We start from the raw sequence: 14,920 nt of genomic DNA, 5'->3' as shown, positions 1-14,920 counted from the left end.
ATCTGGAGGGCCGGGTTTACCAATGCCTGGTATACAAGCATGCTAGTATATTGGGTGTAGGACTCCAGAAGAAATGTTGGACCCATCGCTACACTTTCTGGACTATACAAAGACCAAGTATTGACTGTTTCTTTCCATTATTATTATTATTATTAGTAGTAGTAGTAGTAGTAGTAAATTTGTATACCACCCTTCTTCTGAAGATCCCTGGATGGTTCACAACAGAAAAATACAATATGAGAATAAAAAATGTATAATAAAACAAAACAAAACCAAGAATCGCGCGCCCCCACCACCACCAGACACATTTAAAATGCCATAGAATGTTCCAAATGCCTGGTTGAAGAAAAACATTCTTGCTTGGCCCTTAAACATATGTAATGAAGGCTCCAGGTGAGCCTCCCTAGGGAGAGCATCCTGCAAATGAGGAGCCACTGCAGAAAAGGCCTGTTATCATGTTGTTTCCACCCTCCAGACCTCTCATAGAAGAGGCACACAAAGAAGGACTCAGAATGGTTCAGGTTGGTTGCACCACCACAATCTTCAGTAAAGCATTTACAATAGGTTTACAACACCAAGGCTGCAATCCTATATATGCTTACTTGATAGCAAGCCCCGCTAAACGAACTGGGCCTTACTTCTGACTAAGACATGTATATCATTGGCCTGCAAGGCCATCCCCCCCCATATGATATCATATGGCATTAGCTATGCGGCAGTTTAATCTGTGACTGCAAAGGAACAATCAGGAGCCTTACCATGCATTCCTGATTGTTCCTCTGCAAGCAGGATTTTCATTTGGTGCCTTTTAGATTTGGTGCCCAAAATAAGGCCCACAAGAATAGCCTCCACTTGGGAGCTCCTGATTGGAGCTGATTCCTGCCTAACAAGGACTTGCACCAAATAAAAATGAGCTATGTGGAAATGTGTAGGGCACTTTGAGTGTGCTTCCGGCCAGGTGATTGACCCTTAGGTGGCCCCAAGAGGGAGTGCCATGGAGGGAGTAATGATTCTCTATCCAGTCCAACCGCCAGATGTGGTGGGCTGTAGGAGCCTCAATGATGAGGCACTGAAGAGGGTGGTGTAAGGGGTAGCATGCCAAGAGAGAGAAAGACACACATGCACAGAGAGGTAGAGAGAGAGAGAAGGACTTCAGTTTGTCACAAGAAGCAGAGGTATATATCAGAATAGACTCTCCTTCACTTATGCATGGGACTCGGCTATGGAAACGCCTTCTTGTTTGGGGCCAGAAGAAAAAGACTGCTGACTGCCTAGTGCTCTGAAATCCCACGGGTAATACTCTCAAATGACAAAGTTACTCTCTTTTTTATATAGCAAAGGTCTTTTATCAAGCTATATAGCAGCACATTTTCAATCATCTCCGTAGCACAATGAAGAGACAAACCCTGTTAGCATTGTTCTCTGGGAAAGTGTGGGGGGAGGTCATAAAATTTGTTAGCTTGGCACACCTAGGGACCAACCCAGGCTTTGAGCTGCCATGAATTTTAGCCACAGCAAGAGAAATGTAATTCAATCTTTTCAACCTGGGTGATATGTATTCATGTCAGTGGCTTTAAGATAAGGAAAATGCTTTAGCTGAAGAATGAAACTTTTGATGAATAACCCAGAATGCGATGAATAATGTACAAATATTTCTTTCCTTTCAGTCAAAATGATTCTAGATCCTTTTTCATTTTAATTTTTGTCCTCTTCTACAGATTCCCCCCCCCCCTGCTTTAAAAAGGAAATATGGAGAATGAACACTGTAAAAAAGGAAGAGATTTGCTTCCTAAAGGAATAAACCCAGCAAGTAAGTATGCACCCTTTTCCCTATAATAGTTTTTAAAATGCTTAAAACTGTATCACATCAAAAACATGTTTGTTAGTAGTAATATATATTACAAAACATTCACATGCTGATAACTAGTGACAGTCCCAGGTTTGGGGAGATCTATGGGAAAGGTACAGAGTTAAACTGTGTATCACTTTAATCACATAGAAAACAACTACATCTCTGGATTTTCCTTTTTTGATAACAGGTGCTGAGTTGTCTATGTTAATTGAGATTTCAGAGGATGGGGTGGAAAAGTGTAGCCCTTTCTGACCCAGCCATGTGCTAGTAAGGTCACTTAAATAACATGGACAGAATTGATATCAAAGAGTCCTAATAACACTTTAATTATCAAACTGAACTAAAACAGTCCATGATTTAAAGAGAAAGGAAAAGACAGGTTTTGTCTTTTTTCGTTCAGATCTTGTACATAGCAGTGAGACATTCAACCAAACATACAGAGAAAAAAACTCCCACAAAACTACACAACCAATCAGAGAACACGCTACCTAGACTGGCTATGTTCTACCTCAACTGTCAGAGGCTTTATGGCCTTTGAATACCATTTGTTGGGCAACACAGGCAGGCATAACTGTTGTGCTCACATCCAGCTCGCAGGCTTCCCACAGGCAGCTGGTTGACCACTGTGAGAACAGGATGCTGGACTAGATGGATCACTGGCCTGATCCAGCAGGCTTGTATTATGTTCCTATGTTCTGATTGCCATTATATTTGCCTAATCACCATACTTTTCTGTGTATGACTATGTTTTTTCCTTTAAAAATCATGCTAAAAGGTGGGGGTCATCTTATACATGGGTTGCGCATAGGGTGGACGTTTGATTGGTTGTTGCCATGGCTGTCAGCAGCCATTGTGCATGTTATTGGTTGCTGCATCAATGGGTGGTGTTGATTGGCTGACGCTCCGGCAGTTGGGCGGGCGATTGGCAGCTTCTGCTGGTGATGGGACAGACAGGAGGCTGATTTTGCGATGCATGCGGGTGGGCGTTTTTTGGCAATCCCCCCTAAGAAAAGTTCAGCAACTCTGGGTAACCCCCCATGCCATCTCCCCCCATTTTCTTAAATTTGAGTCCTCCAAAATAGGGGGCGTCTTATACAAGGGGACGTCTTACAGATGGAAAAGTATGGTAACTCCTTTCCCACATGGGAAATCTGACATCTACCACATTTTGAATTTTATTTGGAAACTAAATTATTTCAAGAAGTGAGGCTTCCCCCTTTGCTTGTGAAAGAATACAGTTTACTTGATTTTTGTTCTGTTTTTAAAGAAGACGTTAAAGATAAATATTTTTCAAGTAAAAGTGTTGACAGAAATGAGGGTTGAATGACAGCATTTATCAAGCCAGATGAATTGGCAAGACTAGCTCTGCATTTACTCTTCTTTTTACATTTAGACAGCCTTCTGAAATGGTTGAGGGGTCATTTAGCACTTAAAGGGACAGCACTTTATCTCACCTTCACTCTGTCTAGCCTTCCTAAGCCCTACAAATATCTCTAATTAGGAACCACAAAGCATAACGAAAACTAGTCAGCTCATGGAGCACAACACAATGAACCATATAGCACAAAAGCAGTTACTTTCCCCGTGTTTGCCAAGGAGATGAATTTGACAGGCTGAAAACTGGAACCATGTGGAGTGAAGCTGTGCAAATTGACAGAGATTGATTAATTTCTCCCCACCTGTTTGTGTTAAAAGGTTCAGCCACACCAAGGGGGAGACTAGCAGCTCCAGAAATGAGACCGAGGGTCAAATTAGATGTTATATCAGTACTGAAAATGGGAAGGGAAAGGGGTCGTGGTTAGGCCGCCGTGGACTCAATTATGTCTGTAAAGAAGTGGAATGGTCATAGGTCCACTTGAAAAAAAGTTAAGCCACATTAACACTATACATTTAAAGCACTGTTACCACTTTCAACAGTCGTAGCTTCCCCCAAAGAATTATGGGAGCTGTTCTTTGTTAAGGGTGCTGAGAGTTGTTAGGAGGCCCCTATTTCCCTCACAGAGCTACAATTTGCAGTGTTCCCTGTGAAGAGGGATTGACTGTTAATCCTCTATGCAACTACAGCTCCCAGAATTCTTTGGGGGAAGCCATAACTGTTGAAAGTGGGATCATAACATAGTCTTCAATTACCACAAGACCTTGCCAGGACCTTCATGAAAACCCTTAAGCCATCATGGCTCCTCAGTTGGTCATGCAGAGTTACAAATTCCCAATTGCAAGCTACCTTAAGCTCCTCTTAAAGGGGCCATGGGCAAGACTGCAGCTAGCTTGCAGTTTTAGCTTAGAAGCAATTTTGCCCATGGCCTCTTTAAGAATCAGTAAAAGTGAGTGAGAGTGCCCTTGCGTGGCACAGTAGCAGTGTTCTCTGCTGCTAGCTTTAAGTGCCCAGAAGGAGCAGAAGCAGATATATGGAGAGAGTCCAAAGAAAGTCTATTGGATTGAGCGAGAAAGGAAAAAGCGGTTCGGAAGAGTAGCAGAAGAGAGAAAGGGCAAGGGCTTTGGTGGGTGGCATGGAAGGCCCACAGGACACAAGAAGAGAGAAGAGAAGAGGTGACTCTGGCCAACTTTATTACCAGAGATGGCAAAACGCCCAGCATTGCTGCCCGTAAGAACCAGGTTTAGGGTTGGAACTAGATCCTGCTTTGATCAGGATCATGCAGAAGATGTGGGGTTCAACCCTGTCCACTTGCTCATTTGCTGACACCACCAGGGATGGACGGGTGGTGTGGTTTGGCGGAAATGGCCTCACAGGCTAAAATGCAGCCCCCTGGTAAGATAAGGTTGGCCCACAGGTTAAAGCTTCTACACCCCTGCCCTACAGTATCCAAACCTCTATTCCACTGTCTCCAATTGCAAGAATGTTCCTATTTTCATCTGAGGAACGTTGGAGGGTATGTCATAATGGTTTGCGTGTAGTCATAGTTTCCTGCTTCATTTCAAGCCCTGTGGTACTAAGTTCTATGTTCTCTCCCTACACATGGAGCAGACACGGGAATGGGGGAGAAATTCAGTTCAGTTCACATTTAGAGGTGAATGTCTCTACTTCACTGTTTTGGAAACAATACAAGAACAGAAATACAATCCTCCAAATTTTTCATTTTTCTGAATTTTGCAATGCAGCAATTCTCCAGCCAAGTAACATGTACAAGAATGTGCATACTGTGGTAAAATGTGCATTAGAATGCCTGCATTAGTGAAAATAGCATACAAAAATGAATTTTATTAGGGAAAATTGCTTTGCAAAAATATGTATTTTGGGCAAATTTGCACACCATTTAGATATTAGGACAAATTGACACAATAATGCTGGTAAATTTCCATGAGGTCTTTAAAAACATGCAAACTGATGTGGAAATGTGGAGAACACAACTTAATATTTGAAAAATGAGGAGTAGAAAAACCAAAAATTGACAGAGAAAGCCTGCTTGATATCTCTATATTCCTGTTGTGGTCTTTTTCATCCACTGGGGTAGGATGGAGGGGCAGTACAGGATTTCTCTATGTTATTCTCTACATGAAAAAGCAAGTTCTACAGAACTATTTTGAGCTGAAAAATAAGCAGGTGAGGAAGAATAAGCTTATTTAGTCTGCCCGGTATAATAACTTCTACAGAAAACAGGGTATGCGGGGGCAGGGAACACAGAACTCTGGCTAAGAAATCATATGAGTCTTAAAATTTATTAAAGACAGAATGGGGATCACTTTAATCTCAAGGGTGTTTGTGTTTGTTTGCATTTGTGTGTTTTAATTTAGGAGACAAAACCTACTAGCATAAACATGAGATGATCATGTTGCTAAATTTCAAAACTGGCAGTGATCAAAACAGATGAGGACACATTTCAAAATGCAATGCTTCATTCCAGGGCAATCAATTGGTTAGAGAGTTTTTTGTTTGTTTTTTAGCCATGTAAGCACCTTGCTCTCAAGCTGAGCAATAGATTCATTAAGCAATGAAATAATAACAGTTTATCATCATAAGTGAGTTTTTAAATTGTATTTAATAACAATCGCTGTCCGCCACCCAAGTATTTTATTGGTGGGGAAATTAACCTGAGTTTCTGGATTCCTGCCCAGCAGTTCAAACTAACCAGTTTGTGAAATAATATATTTAAATACTTTGACCCCTCCTCAATAATGGCAGGTATAATCCTTCAAGGGGATGTCTTACCTTCCTTCACCACCACAAAAGGAAGAATATTTGTATGGTTGCACAGATCCCAATGGAGTTTGTGCAAAATAAGTTAATGGTGGGTTGTAGGTGTGATTTATAGGGGGATTGTGGCAGAAGTTGCAGGGATGCACAGCTAGCTGTGCCCCTCACCACTAGATGCATGTTTGGCGAGTGTATGAAGTAGCTTGGCACACATACATCCATAGAGCCCCTGATGATGCACTCTGAAGTCATGGCTGGTGGGAGTCCCAGGGCTGCATCAGCCTAGCCCTTTGGCTTTCCCATGACACATTCTTTCAACATACGAGGAAATCAGGTGACTCCCCAACATGTTCTACATGGATCTTTTAAAAAGTGTTTCAAACCTGCAGCTAATGAAGAATGCCACTGCTGCTTGGTGGAGGAGCACGTGACAGCACTGCGATGCTTGCCATTAAACATCCAGGCGTGATTGAAAGTGCTGACTTTGGCCTCTAAGTTCCGAAATGGCTTAGGCTCATATGACTCCCAGCCTACCTCACAGTCTGCCAGGATTGGCTTGCAAGACACTTCTGAGGGAAGTTAAATCTTAAGATCCTTTAGGCAGGGCTCCATTAGGAGCAGTACCACACTGGTGGAACTCACATCCATAGATGATCTCTTTTTTAGTTATAGGAAAGATGGTGTTACCATTTTATTCTTACCAGATTTTGGTGCAACTGAAGACTTTTACCTGTTGATAATACCTGAACAAATAGATAGATTGGTTGCTGCTATTGCTGTTGCTATTAGTAAATTCCTGTTTAGTGAACAACAGTTACGAGTTGCTGTCTTCTGCATTTTAAGGATCATGATATTTCATGGATTATAAATTCTCTTTTTGTCTTATTTGACTTCATTGCAAACTGTCCTGCAGCCTGTGCAAAGAGCAATATAGAAATAAATCACAGGATGTGCTGTCTCCCCTCCCCTTGTAGATTTTTCTTTTATTGTACCGTTCTTTATTCTTCTTTGGCGATCACTCATAACCAAGTAAGATTGTCTTCCATAAACACGGTTTTAACAGTGAGTCCCTAAGTGACTGTGGAGGCCAATTCTGGATCCACACGTCCTTCCACAGTGGGGACATAGGTTTCTGGGTGGGAATTGATCATGGTGAGGGTTTGCCAAGCATGCCTTCCTCTTAGCACGTTTCTCCCTTTCCTCCTGAGTTTGAGCATACTGTAAATTGCCTCACATTTCATTGTGATAGAAAGGTGGCTTAGATTTTTTAAAAAGAAAATGAAATCACCCCCAAAGCAGAGTTCCCCAAGCTGAGTATTAAATAAAGTTAAAATAGGGCCAGCGAATCCTTAATTTATTCTAGCCAGCTGGCCAAGAAATGCCACACACAGCCTCATGTTGTTCACTATTAAACTTTAATGCTAATTGGGCCATCCATTAAAGTATTCTGGCTTTTCATAGTTTTCCAGCAAACATCTGGTTCCTGGGATGGCTGTGCTTGGTTTCTCTTTTGCTTTCCAATGAGGTAGGGAAAGCTTCCTGTGACTTCTTTGCTTTGCAGTCCCCAGCAGCTGGAATACTTAGACAGCTTTGTTATTTTTATTCGTATTGATCATCCCTTACATTTTTGTTCATACTGGTACTGGATAAAAAAAGAGGAACACTTGCTGTTTCTGGCAAACATTTGACTTCTGTATCAATAGCAACTCCTCATTTGTCCTGGAGCTAGTAACAAGTGTCCTGACTTCAAAAGCCACGAGGTTATCATTATGTGTGCTCTAACTGCAAAGGAAAGTAGTGTACACTGGCAAAGTGTGGGATCCTTTTAGGCCATCTTAGTACAAGTGTTACTTAACCCACTGAGGTTAGTTCTTACGAGAAAGCTGATACTCAGAAGCAAGTTATTTGTTGCCTACATTCTCCCCCATGCCCCCAACTTTGTCCCATCAAAGCTCATGGTGGCCTGTCAAACTGAAGTGTAGACTACAATACACAGAGGGATGCTTCAGAAAGAGTTCTCACACCTCAGCTTTCAAACAGAAATCAGCTTGCTCTCTGAATTTTTACTGAGAGAAATATATTGGCTGGGATCATAGCTAGTGGCAGAAACATTCCCTGAGCCAGAGTTCCAGTTGTGGGATGCTCCAGTGGTGGAAGCAGTAGACACCACCACCCCTAATTTACCTTTTTTCCCTGCACTCCTTCACAAATCTGTCCCAGAAGCATGGAGGACCTTCAAAGGCAGCATGAAAAACATTGACACAGTGGACTGCAGGTGGTATTGGAAAAAATGGCCTCCCAGCTTCTGTTCCCTTGCATCTCATTCTCCCTTGCATCTCAGATGCCCACATAGAATCCAAGTCCTGGAGTTCAGTGGAGAAAATCAATCAAAGCAGTCCTAGAGTCAAGATGCTGGGGCATATCTAAAATAGCAGTATGGCTGAGCTCCTTGATAACATGGCATAGGGTCATACTGGAGATGCCAGGGACAGCACATAGCCAGTTTGCAACTGCCTGCTTTCATGAAGCTGAGTAAGGTACTCCTGCTTCCATCACAGCCCCACGCTGTTCACAGCTAAAAGGAAGGATTCCATCTCTCTTGCTCGTTAGCCATTTTTATTATTATTATTTTTTTGAGGTGGGGATCACTTCACTATGCATGGTCATTTCAACCAAAATTTAAAACTCCAAAATATTTGGCGTATCTCATTTTCTAACTTGTGTCAATGATTACTCCCTTCAGGATTGGCAAAGCCTATGAATCAAAGCCTATGAACTTAGAGGCTGTTGTGATTGTTTGCATTACACTAGGCACTGCTGTATCCTATATGATGAATAATGTAGACACTCCCTACATCATTCTCACCACTTCCTATAGTATTATGCAGCTGAATTATGTGTGCATGTGTGCGTGCATGTCTGTGCACATGCACAGACATGCACACAAACACATCATTGAATGTGCACATGAATTAGAAGACTGTTGGGTGATGTGCAAGTGAAGTTGAAGAGCACTGTTTCTTGAACTAAGGTTGGGTCTCTGCTCTGGTATAAATTGAGTGTTAGGATCTCTACTGCCACAATGCCACATATAGGGTTATGGGTTTTTATTGTTGCCACCTCTCTGCCTTCCTCCTAAAATGTCCTCCCCCTATTTCTGAAAAAGCAGTGCTGTAGGGAGGTACACTGAACAGAGCTGCACCTGTACTTCGTGTTTCTGTCAGCCATCAGTCTGGTGATGTAGTACCAAGACACATGAGGAAAGAGTAGCATTCAGTTGATGTATTACAATAATATGTCAGTGGTGCAATGGTGCTTTGATAGTGCTTAATAACTGTACTACTGCATTGGGGAGAATGCCAAGAAAAACAGAATGAGAGAAGTGATCGCATGTATATAATTCCTGTTTTATGTCTGAGTTTCAGAACCAGCGGATAGTAATTGTTTTACTGTGTTTCTCTTGATTGTTTTATAACTTACAATGTTTGAAACATAACCCTGATATCCCTTAGATTGAGTTTAAAGAGTGTGTGACAGGCAGGTTCTGTTAAGAACTGCAAGATGAACAGTGCAGGTGTCATGGTTTAAGTTGGGGGAAAGGGGTTTGCACACAAATTTGCTGCACACAAGCACACCTGCTTTCAAGGTAGCAAACCCCTTCTAACCACATTTTAAATATTACATATTAAATGTGTTAAATATTATATATTAAATATTATCACCCTTAGTTTGGGCCAAAGTATTTTGTTGTGGAAAGTCATTCACAGTAATTGCATTAAGTCCAAAATAATAAAAAACATGGAAATACTCATTGAGCTTGATCCAGAAATCCATGAGTGGAGTGAATCCCACCTATGAATGAGTTGCTCTGGGAATCTGAAGATGGGAGAGGACATTTTGCCAATTGTCCTTCCCCTTGCATTGTCCCCTCCCCCTCAAAAACCACCCAGACACCTGAGGGACCATCTGGAACAGTGCAGGAGGTAGCACTTGAAGTGACAGGGAAAGGTGAAAATCAGGGAAAGCCACCCCCCCTTTTTGCAGTAGTTTCAACCAGATCTACAGCCCCAGATCTACTAAAGATTTTAAACAAGGGACTAGGGGTCTCCCAACAACTCTCGTTAGCCTCTAGGCAGTGCGTGTAATATTAGTTTTGGTTTCATATTGGCCTTTCTTCATCCTAGCTACAATGCCATCACTATGTAGCCTGATTACAGATAGAACAGTGGCCTGATCCAGATGTATGGCTTAAAGCCAAGTTTAGAACAAGCCTGCTTGTTCCTTTAGGACCCTGTCAGAGCCCTCATGCCTCCTTCCCAAAGCCCAACACCTCACTTTCCAGGCTTTGGGAAGGCAGCAGGGGAGAGGGAATCAAATGTTGCTGAGGTTTGCAAAAAAAGGCCTTGAGGGTCGCATACTGCATCACCCTGTTTTGTGATGGTGATTTGTATTCCTTAACTTACTTCAAAATGTGGCAAGCCAGCTGTGCTGCATTTGGATTCCCTCCTGTTCATTCTACTGAGTAGGACCCATGGACTTCTGCTCCACTGTCCTACCACAGCTGGGTGAAGCATGTTATGTAGCAATGGAACCTATATGCAGAGACAGGGAAGGCTCTTCTGCAAGATGAAGCATCCCCACCAACCAGAAGCCACCAAAAGAATGCAAACTGGCAGCTCTGATGTACAAAAATACATTTATTTTCAACAATTTCAAAACCACTGCCTTTTTTTTTACAGTAGAAATATTCAAATGGAACAATAAAACCAAGAACAGTATATATGTACTTATGTATATATATATGACTCATGCATTTGTCTTACTTCATTTAAAATAAGTATTGCAATTGTCTGTCTCATTTAAATCTCGAAATGAAAGGAGGGTAGGGAACAGGGCCAGTTTGCCAGCTTCCAACAACAGAGGATTTGGATTTCCATTCTGTCATTCTGGCCAAGTTGTGTTCGGTGAAAGACTCCATGAGAGGTTGATAAGTTGGGTTAATATTGCCCCTGGCATCCTGACTGGAGCAGGATTAGGCAGAGTTGCTTTGTATCCAAGGCTGGCACAACACATAGTGAACGCAGCACTTGAGTCAAACTCAGGCCGCACAGATGGGGGGGAGGTCTTTAGGGCTGGAAGGCAAGATGTCATGCAACACCTAGTCCAAACAAGGGGGATTAAAGTATCATGACTTAGTAAGTGCCAGCAAGAGAACATAGCCTTCTGTCTCCTCAGACGGCTAACCATTTGACATCCACAATCATAGGCTGATTTATCTCTCTCTGCCCTACAGTAATCTTTCTCCTTTTTCTTTGGCTGCAATCTCTATACCTATTTACCTGGGAGTAAGCTTCACTGAAATCAATGGGCTGAGTTAAAATGTATAGCATTGCACTATCTTTATACTTCCAGAATAGGTAAATCAGTTTTGGTGTAAGCTGCAACAGAGAATTGTTTGGACACAGAACTTAGCACACTTCAGTGACTGGAGCAGGAAGTGGGGAAGGGATTCAGCAACTATATAATTGGGAAGAAAGAGGATGGGTTATTCTATTGCAAAAACCTCAAAGCCAATAAACAATAGAGAACAGGGCAGAGCTGACACAGCCATGAGGCAGGTGAAGCCGCTGTTTCAGGTGGCAGAAACTTGGGGGCCCTACCTGCCCCATTGCCACTGCCAGCACTGCCACCAGTGGTGTCACATAATGCAAGATCTTGCAGAGCATGCATTTCAAAACACCATCATAGTGGCTCTCTTTCCAATCCCTATTATGGCTATTGTTTTGGATAAACCATAAACTAGCTGCCTAGAGGTATCACAGACTTTTTCAACATTCCCTGGAAAGGTGGTGTGTGAGATCCTGTTCTGGAATGTTGAACAAATTAAATGATAGGGAGCTCATTTAAAATGAATAAGGGCTGTCCCATTTAATTAAATTGATGAGCTTAAGAATATGACTCCAGGATATGACTGGTTTTAAGACTCAGCACCCCATGGAAATAAATCTGCTGTCCAATTAAGAGGATATGTTTAGGCTTCAGAGTCCCTGGAATGAATGGAAACATTCTGGGCCTGAAATGACAATGAGAGTAGATATATTTGCAGAAATCCACTACCCGCCTAGGACTTTTTCAAGCTCATCTAATGGAGGAAGAAAGCAAAACAATAACTGTAAGCATCTCTATTAAAATAAGCCCTACTGAGTTCAGCAGAACTTCCTCCCAAATAAGTATGTATAGGATTACACCCATGTGTGTTTCATCTCCTAAATCTTATAAAACCCTTACCATTAAATAATGTCACCCCTTTTTTCTTAGCAAGTTTTCCAGAGTTTTTAACATCAGGCAGAAATTAATCATGTGTATCTTCAAGCCAATATAAGCTTCAACTGTTGATCACCTGGCTGCTATATTGCTACTAAGGTCATAGGAGCAATGACCACATTAATTGCTTATATTTTCAGCATCTGATTCTATCAAGAACTTCATTGTCTTAGGATAAGGTTTTACTTTTAGAGATTTTTTCCCCCTTTCATGGGTGACGGTTTGAGTGTTATGGGGTAAGAGGTTGAGGAAGCCACAGTGATGACACCTTTATTCTATTGAATACTTCCTTCAGTTGTGTTTTCTACCTAAAACCACATTGCTGAGCTATTTTTCTTTCAGTGTAGTGCTCTATAGTTGTGGAGCCCCAGAGGGGCACATGGCTTTAAAATACAGCTGCTTTGGAAGGAGACTGAAGGGAAGTTGGGAGAAATGGTTCCTTTACAGATATGATGAAAATCCTCATGGCTGATTTACATTTGCCAACACCATGACCAATTTGGCCCTCTTCTGAATGGTTCATCCATTGTATGGACTTTTTTTTACTGCACAGTCTTGATTTCAGACTAGTTAAGTAATCAGGCATAATTAATATCATTAATAGCACCATTAATATCATCAAAAACTGCTTCACCAGGAATACAACTGCCATTTACTTTACTACAATGAAAAAGTCCGCCACCTGTAAATCCTAATGACATTGTCCCATTACTTCTCAAGGCTATTCAGATTGAGGATAATAATACGCCATGGTATTTTTCAAAAGCTGGCGTTTCTGATCTCATATGGATTTCACTGGATTGCTGCTAAGAACTAAAAATACTAGACACAACCAACACAGAGAGCCATCATCCCCACCACCATCATTTGCCGAATCAGAAACTGGAAGTCCAGTAAAATGGCTGTGTGCTAAATGCATGTCACTAGTAACTAAGACTAGTCAGGAGAAATTTTGGGGAGGCTAGAGGATTAAAAATCAAACAGGACTGTAACAGGAGCAACACCAAAGGTTAAAAATCCTTTGTACCGATTTCATTAGTGCAAGGATTTATGCTTGTGCAGCAGAAGTTTATCCCCTCTCCTCTCCCACACATGCCCTGTGCCCTCCCCAAATCTGCTCTGGAGGGTTGAGGGGAAATCCAAAACAGATTTAGCAGTTGTGCAGGGGGAGGAAAAGTGGGTGGAGCACAAGCATAAATCTTGGATACTATCCAACACTGAATGCAACCCAACATTGATGCCACAATTATTTGATCTGCTCAAACTGAAGCATATTTTCTTGCACAGCCTGTTAAATAGACTGGGAATATAATGGACTCAGCATAGTGTTTCTAAGCTAGACTCATTCCAAGCTCTACACTCCTGCTTCTGAGGAAGAAACAATATCTTGACTGTATTGAATTCTGAAGTGTTCTCAACCCAGATATATTGCCTTCTTTTTGCAGGTCCCTACCAGTGTCAACTGAACACAAAGAGGAAAGAGTTAAACATGACAGACAACTGATACGCGTCCAGATCTCCCATGTGACACAGCTGCTCGCTGCAGATCCCCAGTGAACTTCTCATGTGGGTGTGAAGGTGTGTGGGTGAGTGTGGTTTATTCGTTTTAAATTTATCTTTTACTAAACATTAAATTATTTATCAAGAAATAAAAAGGTATTTACATGGTAATTATCTACAGTATGCCATCGGTTTCCTCAATACCAACAGTATCAACATGCACCAGCAAGGGCCTCATTCATAAACTTGGTCAGATGTGCCAGCCGTCATTTTGTGCAGCCTGCCCACCCTCATGAGAATCTAAGGAGTCAACTTCAGAAGGCTTTGTTATTCCCCATTTTAAAAGATATACAGGATATTATATATATATGTATATATATATACTCAGTTGATTGAATCCAACAGGGTGTCAAGCGAGAATAGAACCCTGCATTCATTCTACAGGAGCAAGTCTGGTATGAACAATTAAATAACCTTCTGAGACTGCCACTGGCAGAGTAGCCCAATTATTTTCTGAAAGGGGAAATAGAGAATGTGCCCAAAAATTTAAGTTCAGGGTTATATTATTTCTAGTTTCCATTAAGTCTTGTATTTTTTCTTCTATTATACAGTTTTCCAAAAACTGAATTTATGAATGTGGCCCCAGAAAACAAAATAACACCAAAAAAAGAAAAAAGAAAACCACATTCTGCGCCCCTCCCTCCCTAATAATAATAATAGTCATCATTATGACATAGAATTTTCTTTGTAATAATAATAATATTAATTAAAAATAAAAACTCAGAAATTTTGTAGTCAAAGTGGTATTCCTGGTATTAAACACTAGTGCAGTTGGGTATTTCCTTTGTGCTTTCACTGTTGGAGATTGTTGAGATGCTCCCTAAGAAAAAAGAGAATGGAAGAATTAATAGAGGTCACCAAATATGGATATTCGTTGTGGCATAGATTTTCCTTCTTTGCCATGGTGTATAATCGAGGGGCCTTCTCTTCCTTCCAGCAAAATCCCACCCAAAAATGTCAAAGCAGTGTACACAGTAAACAATTAAGTCTACAAGTTAATTCATAGTGACCAGTGGTACACACAATGGAGT

General features: G+C 41.4%; 1 protein-coding gene across 1 annotated transcript in view; it reads right to left on the bottom strand.

Moving 5' to 3' along the window:
- Positions 1 to 10,684: 10,684 nt before the first annotated feature.
- The window catches only part of SORCS3 (sortilin related VPS10 domain containing receptor 3), a 410,327-nt gene continuing 406,091 nt past the window's right edge, over positions 10,685 to 14,920 (bottom strand). The window contains exon 27 of the mRNA XM_028730338.2: positions 10,685 to 14,709. Within this exon, the coding sequence (XP_028586171.2) occupies positions 14,645 to 14,709 (65 nt within the window). The 3' untranslated portion in view covers positions 10,685 to 14,644. The remainder of the gene's footprint in view (positions 14,710 to 14,920) is intronic.

The sequence above is a fragment of the Podarcis muralis genome, chromosome 6, assembly GCF_964188315.1.
Source record: "Podarcis muralis chromosome 6, rPodMur119.hap1.1, whole genome shotgun sequence".
Lineage (NCBI taxonomy): Eukaryota > Metazoa > Chordata > Lepidosauria > Squamata > Lacertidae > Podarcis > Podarcis muralis.
Note: the sequence above shows the minus strand (reverse complement) of the source record. Positions and strands in the feature narration are given on the sequence as shown.